Source organism: Lepidothrix coronata, unplaced genomic scaffold (genome assembly GCF_001604755.1).
Source record: "Lepidothrix coronata isolate B3197 unplaced genomic scaffold, Lepidothrix_coronata-1.0 Scaffold63, whole genome shotgun sequence".
NCBI classification, from domain to species: Eukaryota; Metazoa; Chordata; class Aves; order Passeriformes; family Pipridae; genus Lepidothrix; species Lepidothrix coronata.
In genome coordinates, this window is record NW_016690243.1 from 1,016,940 (window position 1) to 1,043,797 (window position 26,858).

Genomic DNA, 26,858 nt, shown 5'->3' on the forward strand with positions numbered 1-26,858 from the left:
CTCAATGCACCTCTCACCTCTTCTGGCAGTTGAGCAAGGATCTACATTTTTGATGTACAGTGTGGCATCTACCTCTTTTTCCCCAGAGCCTGTCTTTCATAAACAAAGTGTACTCCTTTATCCCAGCAGTTAGAGGAAATAGCATGGAAACATAACCATTACACAGAAGTCACAGACAGCTGCTTAGTCCAACTGGGAATGTTTCTGTGTCACATTCAATAGCTACCTCAGTTCTAGGGAATTGGAAGACTTCAGAAACTTCCTCAGTTTTGTCATGTCCTTATCTGTGATTTTTCATCAGAATGAAAGGTTTCAGTAAGTTTGAGGCTTAGTAAAGTTGGAAAATTAGTTTATGGAGCAAAAAATCTTTAGTGATTTACATACACACTTGTGAAAATTCTTACCTTAAATCTAGACCGAACTGGTATTAACTGGTCAGAAGATCATGTAATAAACAGAGATAGTATTGTAAACGTCAGATTTTAGGGGAGGAAGACATAATAATCTTCAAGCAAAATGGGACTGATTTTTTTTTCCTTTCAAAATTCCAGCCTATCCCTGCTGCAGTAGGTTCTTTTTAGGTGTAAGCAATTTCATTCACAAAGCTACAGAAATCTTCATACAATTGATGTATCTCTTTAACCCAATAGGGGTTATTTGGATTACCTGGACTATGAACAAGACACAACAGTCCACTGACATCATCCTTCCAAACACTGAAAGGGCTTTTTATATTTTCATGATGGAAAATACAGCCTTTCCCTGTCTGGTAAATAGTTTTAATCCAAACAAGTGATGACGGTTACAGAGCTTCCCTGGGATTATTCCATGATTGTGGAAACTAATTCAGAACATTTTTCATTGTGTCAGAAGTTGTTCCTGTGTCTCTGATGCACCTGCACTGAAAAATCACAGAATCATTGAATGGTTGAATTTGAAGGATCTTTGGGAATCACCTAGTCCACCTTCCCTACTCAGAACAGGGTCAGCTACAGCACATTGCCCATTGCCATGTCCATTTTGAATATCTCCAAGGATGGTGACTCCACAACCTCCCCAAACAACCTGCTCCAGTATTTGTACAGTAAAAAAAATTTTTTTCTTATGTTTAATTGGAATTTCTTAGTTCAGTTTCTGCCCACTGTCTCTTGGGCCTGTCCCTGAGCACTACTGAGAAAGTCTGGATCTATTTTTTTATTCCCTGCCATCTGGCATTTAGACTTCTTCAGGCTGACTAGCCCCGGCTCTCTTCAAGTAGCTCACGTACTCCAACTCCTAAATCATCTTCATGGTGTTCTGCCATACTCTCTCCAGTAAGTCTGTGTATCTCGCACTAGGGAGCCCAGGACTGGACCAGCACTCTAGCTGTGGTGTTCCAAGAGCTGAGGAGATCACGCCCTTGATTTGCAGGCGATGTGATACTGTTCCTGATGCAGACCAGGAGGGACTACTAGCCTTCCTTGTTGTAAGTGCTCATTGCTGCCTCGTTGTCTACCATAAAACCCAGGGCCTACTCTGCAAAGATCCTTTCCCAGCAATCATTCCCCAGTCTGTACTAGTGGATGATGTTTTTCTTCCCAGGGCTATTTACCTTTATTTTAACTTCCTGAGATTCTTACTGGCCCATTTCTCCATGCTGCTGTGGTCCCTCCAAAAAGAAGCACAACCATCTAGTAAATCAACCTCTCCTCCCAGTTTTGTATCTTCAGTTTTACTAAGAGTGCAGCCTGTCCCATCATTTAGGTCACTGATGAAGATGCTGAACAATATTGGACATAATGTTGAACCATGAGGGGACACTGCTAATGACTGGCCTTCAGCTAGACTTTGTGCTTCTTTGAGTCCAACATTTCAGACAGTTTTTAGCCTACTTCATCTATTTTGCTTGTCTATTCTGAGTGTCATCCTTTTGTCTATGAGTACACTATGGCAAAAAATTGTGGAAGTTGAAGTAGAAAATTGCCTACCTCTGAAGTGGAGGTAGGCATCCACTGTTCTCCCCTTGTTCATGAGGTAGTCATGCCACTGTAGAAGGCTGTCGGGTTGGTCAGAAATTTTTTCCTCTTTGTAAATCCATGATGACTACTCCCAGACACCTTCCTGTGCTTAACTCCTTTGTAAATGGCTTCCAGAGGGATTTGCTTCATCAGTTTCACAGGGATTGAAGTGAGGCTGACTGATCGTTTTCTCTCTGTATCCTCCTCCTTGCCCATCTTGGAAGTAGTACTGACATTTGCTTTCTTCTAGGAAAGATAATCGAGTGACCTCACAAATGACATGCTACTAAGTCACATGCACTTAGGTACATCCAGTGTTTTAAATGTTCCCTAATCTGATCCTTCTCCATCAAGGGAAAGTCTTGCTGCTCCAGAAAAATGTTGTAACAAGAGTTGCCAGAGTGTGATGGGGGACTAATCTAATGGTATACAGCCCATTTTCTNATCAAGGGAAAGTCTTGCTGCTCCAGAAAAATGTTGTAACAAGAGTTGCCAGAGTGTGATGGGGGACTAATCTAATGGTATACAGCCAATTTTCTTTGGCTAGAATTCCCTCTAATGTAGGCCATATTATTTATTTCAGACTTAATTTTAAAAATCAAACAGGAAATCCTATTCAATGATATTTCTCTTTCTTATGAAAAACGTAAGCCAAATCAAAGTAAAATGCATACATTTTATCTTCTAACAAAGCTTGTTTATTCATATAAAGATAGGAGGAGTCATATTATAATATAGAATTGTCTCCTGAGCAATATGCTAGAACGTTAACTTCATTCTGAATAGGACTGAATAAAACATGTAGATATTCTGTAGAAAAACAGAATAACACATGTCAGCAAGAAAGTACTTGATGATGATTCACTGAGCCATACATGTACAAAGGATACTTACAACTAAGCAGGGAAGTTGTGAATATAAGTCTGCCTACTTCTTTCGGATTCTGAAAAATGCAATTGGTATTTACAACTGTTCCTTGTAGAATGCAAGGTAGAAAGTTTTCCTGTAAAGTTAAGATCATTTGGATTTGAAAAATTTACACCAAGGCTAATGCAAGCGTTGGCAGAGAATTTGATTTTTTTCTTGGTTGGTTTTTTGGTTTTGGTTTGGTCTTTTTATTTATTTTTTGTTTTTGTTTTTGTTTGCCCTATTGAGAAACTCCCTGTAGCCCAAGAATTCAAAACAAAACTTCAAAAATAATCTTTTAGATGGGAACATCCTATTCTAGAACCATGAATTTCCTTGCTTTGTAGAATACAGAGCAGCAACCAGGAATGGTTAACTGGCTATGGCTTAATTTTCTCCAGATAATGGAATAGGTCATACTTCTGGGAAATATCCAGTACAATATTGAATAAAAGGGTGAAATACTTCCTTATCCTTAGTTCTGCAGATGAATAGCCATTACTGGGAGCTGTGATACAGGTAATGCTGCTTCTGTGTTATTATCATCCTTTCCATCATTCTCAGAGCCTGTGACTACCCTGAGTAGTTTGGACCACAAAGTTCTGGAAACAGATAGCCAGATAGGATGGGGAGCAAGAATGGAGATTTACAGCAGACTGTCTTCAAGGAGAGTGGGTATCTTTTCAGATTCTGTTATGCAGAGCTCCAGAGCATGATGGCAGTCCCTGTGGACATGATGTCTGCTCAGGCATGGAGTGGACCCTGATGGACGTGTTCCCACAGAAGACACAGGAATGCAGGAGAAAGTTCTGATGGGCAGGGAATTTCTCATTTTGCAGCTATCCCTGGGCTCCTGAGTCAGAACACCGAGCTTCTCTCCTCTTAAAAGGCAAGATTTAGTACTTTCTGTCCAAGACATTCCTGTCTGTTCTCTCCTTACTAAAAAAGCCTGAGAGGCTAAAAGCAATGCTGACTTCATTACTTGAACCAAAATCAATGGGAGCAGAACGAAGCTCTCCATGAGTTTAGATAGGTTTGGATTTACAAAATGCATACGTTGTATCCGAAGTATACATTACTGATTAAAATGTATTGATTGAAAATGAAATACAAGTAGCTGTCTGAAAAAATGACACTTCGTTGTAATGCAAATATGGCAACCCAAATACAGCCTTTCTTTCCAGGTATATGCCTTATGTATTAAAAGCTAATGCCTTTAGAGTACCTTCGAATGATTTGCATATACTGAATCAACTATGTAGACAAAAAATGACTTGCATAATGAATTGCACATGCACAAAAAAGAAAGTCTGCAAAATAAACACATCAACTAGCTGAATACTAATTACCTATATGCAAAATCTGGAGACATTCAGTATGCAGAACCAATCTGTTATCACAGTGAACACCTATAACTAATTTCCTGCAGGAAGAAAATTTTCCATTAGCTTTGGTGAATTTATACCCATTATAGAAAGGTTGTAGCTAAATAAATATTATTTTAGTTTAATTGGATTAAAAATTAGAAATGCAAATTCTGGAGCACCATGTCTCTAAGTCCTTGTCTCCCTTTTTATGGTAATACCCTTCTAATGGTTTAAGCCTATGAAGAAAAAACACTGAAGATTTTAACTAGCAGCTTTGCAGGGGGGCAGAAAGGAGCAAAGAAGATTTAGTGGTGAAAAGAGCAAATAAATAGGTGCTCCAAGATTAAAAAGAGGGTAGAAGTGCATGCTGAGCTGTTGAAAGACCTCTCTGTGTTTAAAGAAAAATATTGTTTGGTTCTTTCACCAGTGCATGATCAAAATAAGAGGTACAAATTAGTTCATGGCTGCTGAAGCTACAAAACATCATGCAGAGAGCTGTCTTTGGGAACGTTTTAATGAGGAGAAGAGGTCATCAGACTGTGACATTGCTTTTCAGAATTCTTCAAGAACAACACAGACTTCCTGTTCCAAATGTGGTAAAGAATAAAACAACCTTAGTAGTAATCGTACAACTTTTGAACCATGTTCCTTGGAAATACTGTACCGTGCTCATTTTGTAGCTTTAGTTAGCTATCTCAAAGGAACTCTTCCATATTTTCCATGTGCTCTTATTTCAAAAGTACAGTGAAATAGTAAAGCTTCAACAAGGATTATATTTATAAAATAAAGTTTTATTCAGTCTTCTAAAGAGATTTTAATGTTTTCATTGCTCTAGGTGAAATGGTACACTGTGGCTCTGTTCATTAACATTTAGCATCAGTGCAAAAATCAAGGATTACCACATGCAGTTTGAAAGGACATCCAAAATGACTTTGAAATTAAATTCACTACAATCTTAGTTTTGCAGCATTTCAAACGTGATTTTAAAATGTATAAGTTAAGTTAATGGTATTCCAGGTCAAATATCCCCAGCCCAATAACAAGTTCCACATAGAATATCATTATTTAAATTTGTGACATAGTGTATATGCTGACTAGGATTGGAGAAGTCCACTGTAAATTTAATAAATAAGATATATTCCACTATGCAGTTGTTGAAAAAAAGCTTCCTTGAAGATATTTAGAGAGACAATTAGCAGAGAGAAGATACTGGTTATGGGCACATCACAACTGAAATGTGTTCAGGATTGCCAATAATTATAAAAACCAAGTAACTAGCAATTGACAATGGTTTTTTCTCCTGATAAACAATTGCTCCTGTGAAAGAAATAGGTATTAAAATAATGATTTCTAAACCTCTTTTTCAAAGCTTTCTAGAAAGAATAAAAATGTATGTCAAAAAACTTTCATGAATCGGGTATAATAGTTAATAATTTGGCTAAAACTTGACTTACTTATCATTTGTTAAAATAGAGAGCTGTACAACAAACCAGCCCTTCTTTTTAGAATAGTTGTAATAAAATTTCATTTGAAAAAGCATCAGCAACAATAATACAAAGCTGTTGTAGATGGTATTGTTTGTGCCATAGAAATTCTATTTTAATTATTTCATTGCATGTTCTTTTAAATTATAATCACAATGTTAAGAGAAGAAAGGATAACATAAGCCGTACTGTATGACACCTGTCTCTTCTTTTTCCCCTAAATAATGGAAGAAAATGAATTTGGTAACTCTCTTCTGTAATCAGAAAGGCAATCTCTTTCATAGCAGTTTCTCTCAGTTTTTTTCAGGTGCAAAGAGCACTAATATCTGTCTGTCACCTGATGTAATTCTAACCCGAATATTGAAAGTTTACAACAAAAACATACACATATTTGTTAACAAAGATGTGCTCTCGTTGACAAATACATTTAGTAATGAATATTTATTTTTATGGCAATAATATTACAGCTTTAAATATTAATTTTTATCTAGTCATTGCACTCTGCAACATTCTCACATGAATCAGTTGACTTAAGCATTTACTCTAATTTTGTCTTCTGTGGTATAGTTTTCTTCTCTTCCACATGAGGTACTAAATAGGCATTTGGGAATATTTTAGTTGTCTGTTTTACCTCTAAAAAAATCCTGATACAAATTTTTCCCACAAAGGCTAACAAGTTTGTTGGTTTTCCCTTTAAACCTTTAATCCCGTTTGAATGGATTGATGTCTTTTTCCTTGATTTACCAGATTCTTCTGTCAGTGATTAGGGCCTGGGAGTTTGGACTAATCTGAGATTTCTCCTCTTCTTGTATTGTCATTCTAGTGCCCATTATTCTTCTCTTTTTTTCCTTTCCAAGAATACCACTGTATTCTATTTAATAACCATTGCTCACTGAAAGAAGATGTCTTAGAAAGCCAATTAGCTGTTATGCATAGAGATTTTGGCCAGCATGGTAGCAGTATTTGTTACAGGACTGTAAGCAAAGCATTAAAAAATAAATGTTAAAAAAAAAGAGAGGGAAAGGAAAAGGAGATTCTGAAATTCTGAATTTTGCTTTCAATTATCCCAAGTACATCTAGAGGCAGTAATGATGTGTAAGTTTTGCGAATCAACACGATAGGAGAAAAGACTTTGATTCAGTGAATAAGCTGTGATGTAGAAATCCTGGAGCAGTTTGACTAGTAAGTATGCTTTTATAATTAGAGTATCAATGATTCTCTGACTAAAGCAAAAGTGTTGCAGGGTCCTTTAATAGCAAATGTGGGCAGCTCTTGGAAAGTTTCATATAACTGCCATAAAACAAGACACTACTTAATGTTCCTGAATTGAATGCCATTAAATCCAATTAATAACTTCATTGACTGCAATAGATGTCTAACTTCTCCTTGAGACATAAAAATGTAAGTTTTGAAAAAAAAAACACAATTGTAGACAGTTATTAAATAAGTGGGTACAATCAAGGAAAAAATGTAAATATGTGTTTGCTGCAATCAGAGTGTAAACTATCACTCTTCTGTTAAAATTGGTTTTGAGTAAAGAAAACAAACAAAATGTACAACAATATCCAAAGCCAGTATTTTAGTTTTTTTGGTTTTTTATTTAGAAGTGATGTTCTTCATTAAATGGCAAATATATATCCTCAAAATGGAATGATTTACAAACTAAAATATCTGTAAGATTGTATAAGCATAATGATATTTGCATATAAAATTATGCAAATTATTTTGTTATTATTAGTTGAGTATTTATTTGTATTATTATTAGTGATTTGTTGTCGATTAATAATTTTCTGGTTTTCTTGCATGTATTTTATCTTTTTACTAAAAATGTATGAAATGTAGTTTGATTTAGGAGCCTTCAAAAATATTTGTTTTGCTTATGTAGGCGTTTTCTTCAAAAGTTTTAGAAATATTTTGTAAAATTTATATCATTATATAAATCTGAAATTTTATCGAATATCAATTGTACAGAAAAATAATTGGTAGTTTTATCAAAATTATTTTTGCAACTTCATTTCATATAGTTTTGGTTCTCAGTGTTTCAGTAAACAAAAGTGCAAAATTTTTGAAACAGACGTGCTATTTTGGGCAAGGTATTACAGCAGATCTTGAAAAAGAGAGGTCAAACCCTGTAATACAGAACAGGTTTCTCAGGAACTTTCTATTCTAGAGCATGATGTTTTGACAGAGCATTTTTATGAAGAAGCCACTCTAAATGTCTACTGGTACTAAACAAAATGTCTATTGGTACCAAAGTAAATGCACCTGTGTTTTAATATTGCTGGATTAAATCCACTACACCTCACTTCTTGTTGGATTGTTCCTTGAAATGTTAACTCAGTGAAAACAGACTCTTCCAGTGAGCTACACCTGATGGGTCCTTGGAAAGCAGATGTATACATCTACATATGATTGTGCACTGCATAAAATAGCAACTGCATTATCGTGCTACCAATGCTTAGTGATCTTTTCAGGACTTAAGAAAGGTTTTTTGTGAATGTGAGACATACAGAAGGACAGTCTAGGTGCTGTACACAGCCATGGAAATGATTAAAGCAAATGGTTAACTGATTATGTCAAGAAAGTACCAGTGTTACCATATGGAGCTGTGAGATATTTTACATTGCTGAGTTATTGTTTGAAACACAAACTTAACACTGAGTTTCATTGCAATCACCACAGATTACATGGTAGTTTTAGCAGGAGGAGGAATGCTAAACTGTACCCAGCCAAACTCCAGATGAATTTGTTAGACTCAACTGTTGCAGAAAAATACATCCATGGGGTTTCTCACTTCATAACCTATTGTACAGTCCTGCTTATATCTTTTAAAAAGCTATTATGTGTCACAGGTTGCAACCTTCTTAGAAGGAAGTTCTTTGTACATAAATGGGAGAGGCCATTTGTAAAACATGTTTCTATAAAGAACCGATTAGTGACAGGTGAGACAGGTGAATAGAGAGGATCCTAAATCATAGCATTATGAAAAAGGCAGCAGCTCTAATTAATACAGAATAAATCCCAAGAACTCAGTAACTGATGATTCTCCTAGTGATGTGTGTGTGTATATATGTATGTATATATATATATATATTTAAATCCTGATGTTTATTTGTATTACAACAGTGTATGTGCAATCACACTTAATCAGGTCCAAGGTTTCTAGAATGCCAAGACAGGAGCACTGATCTCTGCTTCTGTCAGTAGAGAAGAGTTGGGATAGCATTTGGTCTTCTGTTGAGGGTGATTCTGCTTGTCCTCAGGACCCTGTGTGTATTCCCTCTATGCAGCCCTGCAGGTTCATGCTCAAAGACTGAAAGGTGAAATACAAGAGGAGAAAATCTTTCTGAAATCTAGCACAAGGAACCTAATAGACCGTCACAGTGTAGTGAGGCAAGGGCAACACATGGCTTGAAGGGGCCCTGAAACATGAAGGTAAATGACCTTATCATCTGTCATTATGACCCAATAATTTAGGAGGCCAAACATCCATCTTGTGGCAGTCATGAGAAAAGAAACTGTATCCCAGAAGAACAAGAAGGGAACCGTCTGAGTAAAAAGTATTGGCCCGTTGTCCCTGCCAGTGCAGCACAGAAAAATATTATTAAGAGAGAGAAAACAGGAAGAGAAAACGCAGAGGGAAGGTAAGTAGTGAGAGATATAAAGGATGTACAAGATCCTCATAATTGATACTATTCGCTTGATGCTGCCAATTTCATACTCAAGCTGGTAGCTTAAATGCTGTAATTATGCATCAGTGGTGTCATTTATTAAAGCCTCATCAATGAGATTTAAAATCCTGGTCTTAGGACTCAGAACTTATTTAATTATTATAACTGTGAGTAGGCAGAGACTTTGATCCTCTTGTCTAGCTTGTTGAATCTCACTCCATGATTGCTGGTGAGCTGAGAGTTCTACCCGGTGCCATGCACATACCATATCAACCACCCAGTATGAGAAGTCAGGTGACATTTGCTTATATTTCTTTCCAATCTACTGCAGGACACTTGTGCTACTTATTCTAGAAAAAAATTTTCAGACATTTTTCTGCTTCTCGTTCTCTCAGATTTGCAGATACATATCTATTTTTAAAACTGAAATTTGTGCCCTGCATGTAAACCCTTGTTTACTCTCTAAGCTTTGAATATAAGTAATAAGAAACTATGTATGGTATCTGCAATCCCCAAGTCTTTTCAGCTATTTGAAAAGGTGCTTTTCTCTTCATATGGCATGAGACTTCAGAGTTGAGAAAACAAAAAATAAAGCATGTGAAACAAGAAGAGGGTAAAAACATCAGGTTTTTGTTCTAAAGCAGTTTTCTGTAGTCACAAAATGATATTTATAATCTTGTCCAGGTTAAAGGTTGTCAGTTTTTGCAGATGTTATAACTATCTAGCAAGGAAGATGAATGATTGCATATATCATTTTTACAACATCATAGATAGAAGTACAATTATGAGAGATCAAGTGTTCTGAGAAGTGAGTTCTGAATGCAGGTAATATATATCAACATTTACTTGATGACAGAACTCATCACTGAGATTAGCCATCCGCCCTGCTTGTCATACCAGCACCTACCACAAGGAAAAAGAAATCTGAAGCAAGCAAGAAAGACATAACAAGTAAATATATTTGTCAGGATAGGGCAGCGTTAGAGAGTGATGCTATGCTCAATGCCTGAAGTTGTTAGATTAGAATAAAAGTTATCCTGAAACCTATAGAATGAAATACTTGTGCTGCATTAAAAGTTTTTTAAAAATATCTGTGTGTTCTAGTGAACATGACAGAAATAGTTATTGTTTAGGCTGTCTAAACTTGTTAACCGTGTGATTGTTTCTGAACTATTGACTGTTTTTGTTGAAACATTCTCATTCCTGGCCATGGCCCCAGGCAAATTTCTGTGTGCATGTTTCTGTAGAAAAAGCACTATCATTTCTGAGAGAAGGTTATGGACAAAATAAATTAAGCCAATGTTAAAACCTCTTATAGTTCCCTATTTGAAAACCAATTGTGCTACCGTGAGGTGGAAATGGTTCTTTACCTTTGCCCAGCAGGCTATAGGGGATGAGAAAGGTCTTATCTATGTAAAACAAAATCTTCATCATCATCATCTCATATTAATGCATTCAATAGTTGTAGATTACATATAATTTCTTGGGGTTACTTAAACTATAGCTACAAAACTCTTGTATCTTTTTGAGCATTTCTCCAGAATAAATTTGCAGAGATTAAGAAAAAATTATTGGACTGCTGACCTTTTTTGTGACCTGCTGGAGGTCACAAAAAGGAGATTAAAGCGGTGCTTCAGCTTTGTTTTCTGGAGTCCCCTTGGTACAGAGACAGGGAGATGGAGAAGAATATAGAAGCAGGAAAGTCAGCTCTATTGCAAATTGAGAAATATCAGGAACTTAAAACCAGCCAGCAGGTATTCACACTATCCATGAGTATCTGTGTGTTCCTTCTGTCTGTGGAGGAATTTTTGTGCTCTTGATCTGATTTAATATGTAGCAACTCTGCTTCTGGTAACAGATTTGCTGCACACATTGTTACAGACTTCTCAGAGAAAATATAAGACTGACAGGATTCTGCCTTGCTCTCAATTTGTGCGGGTGGCTGCTGCAAGACTAGCCTATGGTCCTAGAGCATGAGAACCCGGTATTTTTTTCCTATACAAAGGTCACACAATGTATTAGAGTTCAAGGCCTCCTTGGGATATTGTGGCATAACTATTCATGCCATAGGCAGGTTTTATAACCTGTATATGCCCATTTATTGAATATGTTACTTCTTCTTTCCCTCCCTCCTTAGTATCCGGCTTAAAAAGTTTAATACTTGGTGTAAAAATACAAACAGATGTATCCCCCAACAAGTATTGTGATTTTATACACTATCTAGGTATTTTTGTTAGTTATGCTCTTTTTTCTTAATGCCCCATTCCATCAAATTTTATGAATATAATACTATTTCATACATTATGTCTTCCAAAAAAAAAAAAAAGCTTTTGAAGAGTTAACAAGCTTAAACCCAAACTATGATTTTTTGGAATTTATTTCATTAAATAGTATGCTTTTTTTACAATTATTGAAATCAGTGGATTCATAACACTGCTTTAGTTGTATTTTGGACAAGGATCTGATCTGAATTTGTACAGGATATAGTATATTTTCATTAGAGGGTCTATGGAAATTAAATTTGTTCTTCATTCATCTGAAAGACACTTATTTTATCACAGGTCAAGGAGAACATTTTATTGCATTGCCTAGAAAGTCCAAAGGACTGCAGAAGGCCCAGTTTGGGTCAGGAAGCAGTCTGTTCCTGTCCCCATTGTGCTGAGACATCCAAACCAACATAAGGGTGATTGCTTCTGGGTGGAAGTGGGTGTCATGTCTTTTGATTTTAATGAGATGCCTCTGTGGTAGCATGTCACTGTGCTTAGAGTCTAGTGGTGTCCATTGTCTGGTTGTGGGAGGGCTAGGAAGGTTGTACATGGTTGGCTTGGGCAGTGGAGCTGCCCCTGGAGGGATACAGAATCAGAGTTCCTGACAATACACCTAGTTTTGATCAGGATGCCTGCAGACTGTCAGCAAAAGTGGTCTATCTTGGGAGGTAAGCTCTGGGAATGGAGAGTGCTGTGCGGAGTCTTCCTCATCATCTCTAGTCCGTATATACTCCCAGGCATTTAATGTAAACTAATCCTGCTGCTTCACTGAGATAGGGACTTCATGGTGTGGTGCCAAAAATGTGATGTAACAAGGAGAGGTTACTTCTTCCATCTGTTTTGGCTGGACAGGATTCTCATGTCTTGACAGTATCAATGTACTGATCAAAGGACTATGCATTTATTTCTTTATTGTTGGTGGTGAAAAGGATTAATTTCTTTTATGGAATTACACAGTTCTTTAAGCATGTATCCTTATAGGCTGTATTATAAATGTTCTTGCTTTTATATTTTCAAACATATTTAGCTGTATTAATTAGTGAGTTATATAAATGGAAAAACCCAAACTAAATTGAAGAGTTACATCATTCATCATTCATCATCTGGACTCTGGATTGCTGGTGAAATTTGCTTCCTTCATATATCCCTGAGGAGCCCCTTCCCAAGGACTGAACTGGCCATCACAGTGGGATCATCTGTCCCAAGCAGCCCTCACACAGAAGAGTTGCCATTGTGCTGGTTTTGGTTCTGCGAGCTGGAAACCTAAATCTAACCATATAAACAGTGTTGTTTCAAGCTGAAAAGGAACCTTTCAAGTCAAACTCCATGCTCTGTGTCAATATACAGACTGATTATTTACAGTAGCTGTAATATTTTTAAAGAGATGCCTATACATAATATTCAGAGTCCCTAATGTTTTCATTAACAAAATTGACAGTACTAATCAGCATTTTTATATACTAATTGGCCATTTGCTGTATTAATTTCCATTTGGAGTGCTGTAAGGAAATGTATCTCAGTTATGAACTGTGGATTATTGCTAGTTTGTAGGATAATATAGAGTGATCCATAAAATTATTGCAAAACCACCATATATGCTGATATACAATTGAAAAAAATAGAGAAGATATTTTTTTTTAAAAAAAGGAAATTATGACATTTTAGCATGTTTTCCAGGACAAGAAAATAGATGGTCTTTGATTCAAAAAACCAGAAAATACTCTTTTTTTGTTTTGCTAGTCTTGACAAATGGATTAGTATCAAGGACCCTGGGACAAATATTTTAAGGAACACCTTCCACACCGGAAAGTGATGTGACAGTTGAGGGCATCTAGAACTAATGATTTAAAGTTCTCTTTTAACTATATCATGGTCTCTGATGTCTGCTATTGTATTAAATATCTTTTGAATAGATTATTGTGATTTTTTTATCCTGTAATTCTGAATCTGCCATTGATGCTGAAGGCAGGAAAAGGCTCTGAAGTGGAATTTTCAAAGCCTCTTGCTGACTGAGGAGCACGTGCCCTACTGAAAGGCTTCTGTTAGAGAAACATTCTACTTAGAATTACACCACAACAGTACATTAGCTAACAGATTTAGATTGCAAACTGGTGGTGGCATTTTAGTTTGAGTAGAAAATGTGCACGCATCTACATGAGTGTGCGTGTATGCATTCAAAAACAAAAAAAAAGTCAAAAGGAAAAATATTGTAGAACACAAAGTGGGTAGGCTGGGTAGGCTATTTCTCATTAAGATAATGCTAACAGGTGACAGTATCTAGTTGTTATACACTGGAAAATAGAAAAAATAGCTGTTACCTTGCAAAAGACTTCGTGACTTTATCCTTTTCCCATGTTTTCTCCCAAGAGATGCTTTTCCGTGATTCCTCATAAGAATGTGATAATAGACCATAGTGTATCACATGAGGCATCCTTCTGGCTCAGTATCCAGTCTTCAGCAGTCAGTAGTAGTCGAAGCTTAAATGTGTCAAAGAACATCTCCAGAAAGTAATTCTACTCTTTCAGGAAGCAATCCCATCTTCAAGCAAACTACAGTTCATGTAATTTCTGAGCCAGGGATATGGTATCTGTGATTTATAGCTCTTCATGTTTTTCCATTAGTTATCCCACAGACTTTTCAAACCTAAGTAACTTTTGCCTCTCTATGTAACCGTCTGAAAAAAAGGTCTACAGTTTAGATGTAGGTGAAAATGTTTTGCTTTTGTTTGTTCTGAGCTTGTCCTGTGCTCATTTCATCATGGACATAATGGTTTTTCTTCTTGACTAATGCAAAGTATGACATGTTTTCATCTTCAGTCCCTGCAAGTTTTAAACATATCTGTATCCTATCTTTTCTGAGATGTCTTTTCTCCAGGATGGAGAATTTTGCCTATTTACTTGATCCTCATGATTAAGTCATGGCATATCTTCAACCACATTTGCTGTTCTTTTTAGAAGCTTTTCATTTCTACAGTGTTGTTTTTCACACAGACAGACAAGAAGGAAATGGTATCTGAGGTATGAATACACTACATCTAATTCATGACATTACCTGTTTTTCTGTGTAGTTTGTTTCTAATATTGTATCTGCTAATTTGACTGCCACTGGCCATTGAATTTGCCATCTTAGAGCTTCAAAACTTCAGAACTTAGAGCTTTTTCTTCAAAAGTGTTTCCTAAGTGGTAACAACTAGTTACATAAGTGTATAAACAGTGTATAAACTCAGAAATGTGTTCCCCCAAGTACCTCACATAATTTTTGCTGACAGTGAATTTCATCTGCTACTTTTTAACTGTTCCATCAATGTCAGGAACCTCTTCAGTTATACTACCTTCAATAATCAGAAAATTTCGTTACTTTCCTCACTATAGTTTTTAGAGATAATTTTTGAACATTTGGAGCATCCAGTGATACTTGTGGGATTTTGCTAGCAGCAACAAAAAGGAATCTAGATAGATTGGAGCACTGGGAAATGATTAATGGGATGCAATTAAACAATCCAAATGCTGGATTCTGTGTCTAGGATGGAGTAATGCCAGGCACAACTATAAACTGGGAGAGAAGTGGCTTGAAAGCAGCCTTGCAGAGAGGGATCTGGGTGTGCTGGCTGACAGCAGGATCGAAATGAGTCAGCATGGCGTGCTTGGGCAGCCAAAGAGGACAAGCCCCAAATTAGGGTTCATCAAACACAGCATCACCAGCTGGTCAAAAGGGGTGATTATCCTTCTCTATTTAGCATTGGAGCAGCCTCACCTGGAGTGCTGTGTGCAGTTTTGGGCCCCACGTTTAAGAAGGATGTGAAGGTCCTTGAATGTGACCAGAGGAGGACAACAAAGCTGGTGAAAGGACTGGAGGGAATGTCCTGTGAAGAGTGGCCAGGGACTTCTGGCTTATCAAGTTTGGAGAAAAAGAGGCTGAGGGGCAACCTCATTGCTCTGTACAGCTTGTGGAGGAGGGTAAGGGGAGAAGAAATTTAAGAGATTTTTTCAGTAAAAACCTTATCAGCTCTATCTCCTTGCATTGTGGTAGTTATTGTTGCAATGACCCACCCTTGAGGGGAAGGAAGCTTTCCTCCCCTCAAGGGTTGCTCACCATAATTGTGTGGGTTTAACAGTCTCTAACTTTTATAATTCTAACAATTAGTCTGGCATGAACATCATATCCACACATGCAATCAGCTGAAGAAAGAACTAATGCTAAGCCTTCCCTCAGATGAAGCTGGCAGCAAATCACAGGGCTTTCTCTTCAGCTTCAGAGGACAGCAAGTGAGGGTTGCTACAGGCACAGCCATCCACACTCCCGCTTCTGTAGGTCACCAGCTGAACACTTACTGATTCTGCCTTTTCTCTGTGTTTTTACACTTGTGCATTAGGCTGGTCACTTCTACAGAAGGTCAGCATGACACACAACCTTATTGGTGATGTGAGCGGTAATATTTAGTTGTCCCATTCACACACTGTAAGGCTGACACCCAATGCAATTGATCTAGAGAGGTGATAGGAAGCCCTCAGTGAAATATAGAGCTGATGGCCAGACCCTATAGTCAAAACAGACCCAGGCATTACATACCTTTATAACCAGTGGTTGCTATCATGTGTCAACTCCTCCTGCCTTCATAAACAGAAACTCTAATTGTCAAGAGGGTATTGGATTTCCTTGAGCACCTTCATATGAAATAGCTTTCTTTGGTTCTAGTTTGTTTCTCAAACATTACTTTCTAAATCTTCTGATTGTTAAAGGAAGTTTAGAAATAGCACAGACAGGCAGTAATGAAGATGTTGATAGGAGCTTTTCTTCTAAAACTTGTTTCTATGAGAATGGTAATCAGGGTAAAAAAGAAGTTTGTGCGTGAAATCCTGCTACTGCCTTCCCTTTGAGACTTGCATTTTCAAAAAGCTGATGGCAGGGGACTGTACATTTTCTTTTGCTGCTACTCCAGCCTGATCCCTCTGCAGTAGTGACCTCTACACTTATTTTGATTTTCAATGTCTTAAAATTTAGTTTTCTGTACAGTCATTCACACTGAACCCTGAAAAGAAGTTACATATATATATTTATAACAATAAAAGAGAAAGAATTTCTTGACTTTTATGGGCTTCTGACATTTTATTAGCCAAGTCTACATTCACCCTCACCCTTATGGGTCTCCCTGTGGTAGCTCTAGCTCTGCTGATCTTGTAGACAAATGATGGAAGCATCTGACTTAGAGTCTTTTAAAATCAAAGAGGATTGAGAGGGAAAAGACCTGCTAGGTCATTTTGTCCATCCCCTGCCAATACAGGATCATGACCTACTGTACAATAACTTCACTAATGTTTTACCAAGTCCCAATTTAAACAAATCAAATGGTGGGGATTATATCACTTTTGGGGGGACAATATATCCCTGTTGTTTCATGTTTTTTATGAAAAATTGTTATGATATTCTACTTAATAGTCTTAATATTACCATAATTACAAGGCTAACTCATTTTCTTCTTGTAATATTTCTATTTCTTGGTATACATGTTTTTCATATATATCATGTTAGAAGCACTGTATTTGTCATGTAATTCTTTCCAGCTTTCTTCATAACTCAGTTCCTAAGTCCTTTATCAATGTTTGCTGTTTACCTTCATTTAATTTTCTTCCACTTTAATAATCTTTCTGGTATAGGCTGCTCAAAAAGATATGTATTGCTCATTAGTCTATTCTATGTGTGATTCTTGGGTGTTAGTGTTCTAGAGCAGGGCTTTTGTCTGAGTCATAATGTGATGTATCTGGATATATAATTCCAAATCTCCTTAGTGTCCCCCTTTATGGCTTTATGCAGCTTTCTGACCAGTTCTCATTCTTGTCTTTTACATACTGCTGAAATTCTATTTTAGTGAATCATCCTTTAAATTCTCAAGTTAAGTCCACTTGTTCATTATCTTCATCACTTAATATTCAAGCTCATCCTATTTATTTCCCTATGCCCCTTTGTAAAATGTGAAACTTTTTTTCTCTTTCAGAATTTCTGTATCTTATATTTTACTCCAACGGGAAATTAAAAAAACCAAAAAAGCCAGACTTTGAATTACATAAATTGTATCGAATTTTTAAAAATCAGTTTTATCTTTTCCAGAGTTGCAAGGACTAAACTGTTACCAACATAAATACGCATTTATTCCTTGATATTGCTTCAGATCAGAGTTATGGTTATATTGGATTACATTTGAATATTTCCAAACCAGTATATAATTACCTTGCATTTAAACTTAACCTTCATGCAAAATTCTTATGAGATTTTTTACTTTGAAATAACTCATATATTTTAATGCATCTTTCAAACTTTTTGGCTTCCATTGGAATTCTTTGACTTGATAGTCTGAGGAGAAAATTTTGAAAGCCCAAAATTATATATTAAAAAAAAAAGAAAAATATATTACTTTTTTTTTTTTTGATGATACTACTTGATCACTTGAGAAGAAAGCACATCAGGTAGAGGCAAATTATATTTTAAATGAGTGTAGGATTTTCTTTTTTAGCTATTTGCAAGATATTGTGCAAATCATGTAAGTTAAGTTGGATTTCAGTTTCAAAATACTAATTCAACTTACTTTTTACTATTTTAATTGCAAAATTGCTGAGATAAATGAATAAATTATAAATGGAAGTATATTTGAAATGTCTGTATGTCCGTTATACATAACATTTGTATATGTGGCTGTCCTCCTGTTTCCCCACTAACATAACTAAAGGATCATAAGTATGCATTCCTTATTAAACACAGGTTCCTTCACTGTCAGAAGTAACTCCAGGCAAAAAGTTGGCAAGTAAAGAGTTAACAAAAAGTCAATGAAATGTGAAGACATCTGGTCCTCAATGTGTACAAAAATAATATTTTCGGTTTTTAGATGTCTTTTATGTTTCTATTGGTGCAAAACTAGATTTTTTTTTGATTGAACATTTCAGACTTCCATTGATTGAAATAGATGACTGCCTTAGGGCATTTTTGAAAGGGAAAACTAAAAGAAAAATTACTAAATTCCTTTGTTCAGAGCTGCTGTTCTGCATAGCCAGTAAATTTTTTAATACAAAAGACATATCAGTCAATGGGGAGTTTAGTTTGCAAAAGGACTGCAAGATTAGGTTTTTAGTATGCAAGTGTGACCACCAAACAGGCATGATAAGACTGCAGTGACCAGGAAGGGTCAGGTACAGCCATCTTCTCAATTTTCATATTTCAGAACTTTGTAGGTATTCATGCTGAATTCGTTTGGCCAAAAAAGGAGAGGGGGCCAGTGAGGTAAAGAAGAGAAATCGTTCACACTGCAGAACAGCTGGGAAGCAACACTAGCTAGTCCCTTGGCTGAGGCAGCCTGGTGCTCAGGCACAAGACGAAGGTGACCTGGGAACATGGGAAGACTTTGGTTTTTACTGGGCTTTAGTCAGGAGCTGACTATGCACATACCTGTAGAACAGGTGATTAATGCAGGCACAATGGATCAAAGTACAAAAGAACTCTCTCTGGGTAAGGAACAACGTTAGCAATTAGGAGATATAGTACAATTCACTTTATTTTTGAATCAGCATAGATATGTTAGCTAGACTGTTCCCCAGCTTTTCCTCTTGCTTGTATCTATTGGAAGGAAATGCTGTGGGAAGCTGCACTGTAGTTTTTGTGATGTAAATAATATCAGAGCCTCAGTTGAAGGTGCTCTGAAAGAGCAAAGCCAGGTCCTTGTCCTGACAATTATTCTGGACACTCAAGCATTGCTCTACGCAGAATTGCAGGGGTCAATATTAGTGGAGTAAGTTTCAGAAGTGTTGTTTATTTTGTGAGCAAAAAGAAGTGGGGATGCTGGAGTGTTGAAACTTGCATTTTTATGCAGTTACAGTTACTCTCTCTTTAGTGCGTACTAGCTGGTAAAAAATACCTTGACAGAGCCTTAGTCAAAAGGAAAAATCTCCCAAGGCTTTGTTCTTCTCCACTGCTGTTACTGGCACAACCAAAAATGTTCTACATAATGTTTTAAAATTTTTGTTTTGTTCTTCGATATGTATTAGTGCATAACAGCTATTTAGTGATTATTATAGTTTAACAGGTTCGTAAAATTTTTTTTAAAGAACCCTAAGCAGGCATTGGCATAACAGGGAATGAATTCTATGTGCCAGAAACATAATGCACATTTTAAAAGGCCCTGTTGATATACATTGAAACAATTAACAATCTCCATTTGAATAGAATAGAATAGTTCAGTTGGAAGGAATCTACAGCGGTCATCTAGTCTGACTGCATGGCCACTTCAGGCATGAGGGCAGTGGCTGTTTGGGTTTTTTGGCATTGACTCTGGAGAGAGTCATGAATGGTTTCTACAGGTAGATCAACAGCAAAATGAAGACTAAAGAAGAAGAAAAATTATGCACAATCAACCTGATAGAATTCTACAGTGAGATTATTAGCCTGGTAGACCCACCTTAGAGCAATGGGTGTTGTTTACCTTGACTTTCATAAGGCCTTTGAAGCTCTCTCCTACAGTGTCATCACAGACAAACTGATGAATTTTTAAATAGACAGTACATTGTGATTAAATTGAAAATTGGCTGAACTGCTGAGCTCAAAGTGTCGTGATCAACTTTGCAAAGACTATCTGGAGACCAGTAACTAGTGGTGTTCCTCAGGGCTCAGCACTGAGTCCAGTATAGCTTAAAATCTACATTCATAACCTAGATGATGGGACAGAGTTCAATTTTCCAAACAACAGAGAATCAGGAGGACTGGTTGCTCTATGAAATGATTGTGTTGCTCTTCAGAGGGACTATCTAGAGAAATGGGTTGACAGGAATCTCAAAAAATTCAACAAATGGAAATGCCAAATTTCCAATGAACCTGGGGAGAAGTAACTGCATGAACGAGTGCAGGCTGACCCTGGCCATCTAGGAAGGAGCTTTGCAGAGAAGGCCCTGGGGGTCCTGGTGGGCCATGAGCCCACAGCACATCCTTTCAGCAAGGAAACCCAGCAGCCTCACCTTGGGTGCATCAGGGACCACACTGCATCACTACGTTAAGGGTGTGATCTTTTTCGTCTCCTGAGCACTGTGGAGGCTACAGGAGTGCTGGGTTCAGTTCTGGGCTGTTTGGTATGAGAAGGACATGGATGTACTGGAGTCAGTCCAGCAAGGGGCCACAAATATATTAAAGAGCTTGGAGTTTGTGAGTTATGAGAAGACAGTGAAAGAGCTACCATTGTTCAGTCTGGAGAACAGAAGGCTCAGGATGAATTTCATGTATGTATAAATACCTGCTGGACTGGGAGGACAAAATGTGGAGCCAGGGTCTTGGTGCCCAATGACAGGCCAAGAGTCAATGGGCACAAACTGTAATGAGCGGAATTTCAATTCCTCATGACAAAAAAAAAATAGTATATGCATGGTCATACACTGGAATAGGTTACTTGGGCAGGCTGTGGAGTCTCTGTCTTTGGAGATATTTAAAACTCAGCATGACCCTGAGCAACATACTGTGGTTGATCCTGTTTTGAGCAGGGCAGCTGGACTAGATGATCCCCAGAGGTCTTTCCAATCTCACCCATGATGGGATTTTGTGGTACATCATAATAAACTCTGCTGTGGTTATTAGAGATTTTAGAAAACTTCTTTATTCCTTTTTTTTCTTCCCAACCCGAAGGAAAAATCTTGTCATCAATAAAAAAAAGGGTTTCTCACACTGTGGTGTACCACTTCCCTCATTTTGCTTTCTGTTTAACTGATGGTGCTTTCTGCCAGGGCTTGGGCCAAGGAACCGGAGATCTAATGTCTCATGCTGTTCATATTACATAAAACCTTCACACTGCAGTGAATTAGTGATTGTGTTCAAGCCTCATTGTTTTTCCTGGGGGCAAAGGCAGTATACACCAGTATAAATGTGCTTTTATTTTGAAGAGTTGGAGGCTGATACTTTTTACTGTGAGTAGTTCAGATATAAGTGTTTTTCCCCAGAGCTATTTACTTTTGAAAGGGTGACTCTTTGCAGGAACCAATCCTTGTCTATATGTGGCAGTTTAGAAACCGGACTGTGAAAATATTTCTTCTTCTAAACATAGAATGGTAATGTGGATGGTTGTTAGCAACGCAATTCCTCCAGCAAATGGGAATGGTTACTGCATACAGAATTTTGCCTTCATTACTTTTCAAGTGGTTGCTTAAATATATATAGTATCTGCTATAGAGCAAGTAGGAAGCAGAATGGGGAAAAATGAAGGCTTCTCATTTCTGTTGTGGTCCTTTTTTTTTTTAACTGGCAGTTGTTCCTGTTTTCAAGTGTTTGTTTCTACTTTAATGAGGATACCAACTTTCATCCAGTGAGATGTATGGGTCACTTTGTTAGCTCACTTGCACACACCAAGGTAACACACCAGCTGGAAATTTTGACTTTTAGCGGAATTATTTTTCCCCAGCAAATGGCTTTCCTTTTGACACATTTTAATGTACTTGCACACTGAGAGGAAGAGTGGGTGAACAGAAAACAGACTGTTTTATTAACCCAGCAGTCACCTTTGAGATTCATACGTGTCCACTTTTTTCTTGCCTTTGTACCTAATCCCAAGAGACTAGTACCTGGCTTCCCTTGGAATAACAAAGTCAGTCACAAATCTCCAAACATGACTGTTAACTGAATGCCAACTGTTTCTTCTCATCTCTTTTTTTTTTTTTTCTTCAGTAGTATGTTAGGGATTGTGTCCTTATGGGTGCCCTATAACCATAATATTAATTTGGGTTTATATTTAAGGATTTTTTCTTTCAATAGTAGAGTAGAGTTCAAAAAAATAAATTGCTGCTTCTATTTTGTGTGTGTTTTATAGTGATTTTTTCAGCTCTGCTAATAGTGGAAAGGGAAGAAATAAAGCAATGCTACAGGCACTGACTGGACTACAGTTTCAGCTCAGAGGAAAGCTACAGGATCAAAAGTGGCCAGACAAGCACCCTCGAGAAGAAAACCATGCACGTTATTCACAGTGTCACATGCCAGTTTCACAGCATCCTGCATTCAATGGATCTTTTCCGATGGGAACTCACTTTTCATCAGACAAAGCTCCGGCAATTTCAGAGGTACCCATATTACCAACAGATATTTACAAAGCGTGTTTTGGAATGCTGTGTTATCTGTAGAAAGCTATTCTTAATTGTAACATGATTAGCTCATTTTGGAGTGCACCTAAATGAAATCCAGGAGGAAGGTGAGGGTGAAGCTGTTGAAATTACCATGTCCTAAAAAAGACATAGGGCTCAAGCAAGCAAATGGCAGGGTATTAACTACCTACATCTTGTCCCTGTGCTGCCTCAAAACATGTTCTTTGAATCATTAATCTTAGGATCAACTTTCTACTGATCCATGGCTGACAATTTACACTCTCTCTTACTTTTGGATAATGGAATGTCTCTGGAGTTTTCTTTCCACATCACAACGTATTTCAAGGCAGCAGACAAGCTAAGAGCCAGCCAGGGGGCAGCAGGAACAGGGTCCAGCAGCTCCCTGTTTGCTTCTTTGCGCTGTGGCAGAAGGCAGCATCTCATGATAAGGGGAGAGAGGATGCTGCCTCCTGGCAAATCTGTATCTGACAGATGTGGTTTTGGCATCAGCCATTTTGGGTATTTTTTTCTTGCACTGTTGTTTACAGCCTAGGGCAGTTCTGGACTGTAGTCTGGACTCCAGGACAGGTGATGGGCAAGTGGTTTGGTACAGTGGTGACGGTGTAAGGGACAATATTGCACAGGCTACCCACTCCTTCATCTCAGTAGTGTGTGCAGGGGTGCAGAGCTACCCCACACCAGCCACATCACCTATTACAAGCTGTTACAGAATGGATGCTTAAAACCCATCACTGAACAGATCAGATGACACCACCATATTTCTCTCTATTTGGAAGTAACTGTGGTATTTCAAATACCACATGGTGGCAGCTGTTGATAAAGGCTGGTAGTAGTTTGTTTTTCATTTTTTAAACTGAGGGATGATAAATACCAGTGAGTGGAGCAGCCAGGTTTCAGACATTTCAGACATGTTACATCAGGAATGTCCTGATAACTTGGTATCTGACGCACTGACCCTTTCTTTCCCATTTAGCAATGGGACTGAAAATAAAAATATAAATAGAGATTCAACTACTATCCAAACTCTGAATCCAACAATGAATATTTTAAACCTTTCTTTGACTGCTAATAAACTTTCCCTCCAGTTCTTACCACTCCCTTTCACTTCTTGGCTATCTCCACTCTCCTGTTCCTCCAGTGTTCCTCACTGTAGCCTGGGGAAAAGAAGTTTTAGAAAAATAATAAAGTTTTTATTTATTCCTTGCAGCTTTTCTGCCCCTGTGGGCATTTGTCTGCCTGTCTGGCTAATGCGCTGTAATGAATCTTCTCTCTGCCATACACACACATATCGTCCTATCAATCAGTGAGAGGAAATGCTGAGTGTGGTGAGCACTAACAAGCACTCAGAGGGGGCAAGTACACCAGTGCAGTGGCATGCTACTTTCCCTACAGACTGCTTTAATTGGGGGAACATAAATGAGGCAGCATGTGGCTGGCACCATGTCTTCTTGCCAGTCTCACTGCTTTGGCAAACTGACCCTTTCTGCTTCAACTTTCAGGGCAGTGCTAACCCTCCTCTAGCTCCTGTTGGAAGGCAAGTGCCTCTCAGCCTCTTTGGAATCTCTGGGTTAACTCAGGCAGCTGGAGCTGCTGGAGGATCTTGGTTGAAGAGGCTGGCGGGTGCTGAAGAACCTGTGGGCATAGCACTTTGCAGGTCAGAAATCACAATGAAAACAGAAGTGGGGAAAGGTGGAGAAAAGGAGGGGCTAAGGAAAATTATAGCAAGGGGGAGACAGGAGAGGGAAATGGTGAAAGAAATAGGAGGTAGGTAAGCTGGAAGGACTGAGGAAAAGTGGTGACAAAGCAAGTAAGTGGAGAGAAAAAGATAAAGAAGTAAAGAAAAAAAGATGTGGAAAGTCACATATTACTGGAGAGAAATACTAGAAGCAAAAAATAAAAATGAGAGAAAACTAAAAATATTCTTATGCATAAGTCAGGGTGGTCAGGGTGGACAGGAAGCAACATCTCCAGAAGGTCTCAAAGAAGATTGGGTCATCAGAGGAATTTTTCACGGCAGGTTTCAGGATTTAGACAAGAAATCATGCCCAATCCATAATTAGGTAGTAGTATTTTAAGGTACATATCTAAAGATAGGTTGACTTCTAGATGTGATTTCTTCTCACCCATTCGTGGAGTCCCAGCATGCCATTAAGGACTCACTGTCATTACCCTGTAGCAAGACATATGATTGAGCAAATTTTCTACTGGAGACTTCACAACAAAGCCAATCTCTCCTTTTTTGGCTGTCGAAAAGGAGAAAAGGGATTTGTTGAGAAGAATGGAGGAATTATAAACCTCTGAGGAATTATAACATATAAAGTGGGATCTTGGAGTTGACAGCATGTAAGGACGGACCATTATACCTTTCTGCAAGTCCCAAATTTTCTTTGCATGCATGGAAGTTCTGGTGTTCATAGGTGAAGCATGTTTGCATTGCAGTCAAGGGATAAAAAATCTTTCATTGCCCAGAGTGAGCACTAATGTGTAATCCATCTTGAGTGAAGATTTACCACAGAATGCCACTGAGAATGTTGTCTTTGAGATCAAGGATTTGGGAAGTAGCAAAAAAGGGTTAGTTTGGTATTTTAGGAAAACAGTAGCCAAGGGCTAAGAAAGAGAGTTTGAGATCTGAGGCCTCTTTTTGTGACACAAAACTTGGATCCAGATTAATTTGTCTGTTGATCAAGGGAAGTCACCTCCGCTCTCCAAGAAGACAGGTTAACCTATAGAAATACACAAGGAAGTAAAAGAGTGGCCAGATTTTCCTCTGGAGTATTTGTAAGCCCTGTAAACTTCAGCTTTAGCAAACATCCTGACTGAAGATTTTGAAAGAAAATCCAGATGAAAGTAGGATGCCATTCGTTACTCAAAAAGTGTGACTTCCGCTCCTGAATGAATGCCTGATAGGGTGAAAGGCAATGTGTTGTGAGAAACGTCATCTGGCAGTCACTGGGCATAGGACTAGGTTCCTGTTCTCTGTGTTCACACCCTGCTGCCCTTTTCTCAGGAGTGTTCCAGTATATTAGTGAAAGTTCAGCTTAGATACCGACTAGAAACACATTTTGAAGGAAAATTTGTTTTTTCTAGGAATGGTTTTTAATAAATACTAGTTTTGGTGGAAATTTTTATTTGGCAAGCAATCAAAGGAAACTAATTATTTAGTATTTCAGGTTGCCACTCATCTTGTTTCCTATCTCATCTTTTAATGGACACATTTGGATGGAGGTTGAATTATTTAATTTATATGTATATTCCTTCTGCAGCCTATCCCATCTCCATGGCATGCCTGTTTGTTGTCGTTAATAGAATGTGTGTTCCCAAGTTTAGCATTGTGCATGTCCTTTGCAAAGACCATTGGTGACTTTTAGTTAATTATCATTGCTAAAACCAGAAACAATAATTAAAATACAAACATTCTAAGCATGATACATTCCCTGGTGAAGAGGTGTTATGATTGGAAAAACTTTGTTGCTGTGACAGTATTTTAAAAGAGTTAGTTTATTCATAATAAATAGCATAAAAATGGTTGATATGGGACTTTTTAAGAAAGCACGAAAAAAGATATGTGACTTATGGAAACCTGATTTTGTCAAAAAAAATTGTATCTCTTTTGATCTGATTTCAAGTTTGGTTGATAGAACTAAGATTGTTCATATAGTATAGTCATGTTTCTTCAAGGTGCTTGATTAGTACCCATACCAAATTTACTTTCTGTGCAATAACTGAATCAATAAACTAAATAACTGACAGATTTGAAAATGGATTTGGAAGTGGGAGATCATTGCTGATTTTTGACATAGTCCTTTAGAGTAGTACAATAGTAGTACAATAATGACCTCTTGGCCCAGTGCTACATAAATATATTATCAACTATATCAAATATCTTGTCAGCTACTGAAAACATTTTAAGTAAGTGACTTATTTGCTGAGGGGGTGGAGAAGAGTGCAGCATAGAATAGCATGGACTTTTCAAACTGTCAAACTATGTGTATAACTAAATAATGTGTATTTTAATGTGAAGTATAAAAATTGCACTTCAGAAAATGAAAAAA

General features: G+C 37.5%; 1 protein-coding gene across 1 annotated transcript in view; it reads left to right on the top strand.

The window, feature by feature from the left end:
* The first annotated feature begins 22,563 nt into the window (after positions 1 to 22,563).
* TFEC (transcription factor EC) overlaps positions 22,564 to 26,858 on the top strand; it is a 100,653-nt gene continuing 96,358 nt past the window's right edge. Inside the window, exon 1 of the mRNA XM_017817922.1 lies at positions 22,564 to 22,764. Coding sequence (XP_017673411.1) covers positions 22,564 to 22,764 — 201 coding nt within the window. The remainder of the gene's footprint in view (positions 22,765 to 26,858) is intronic.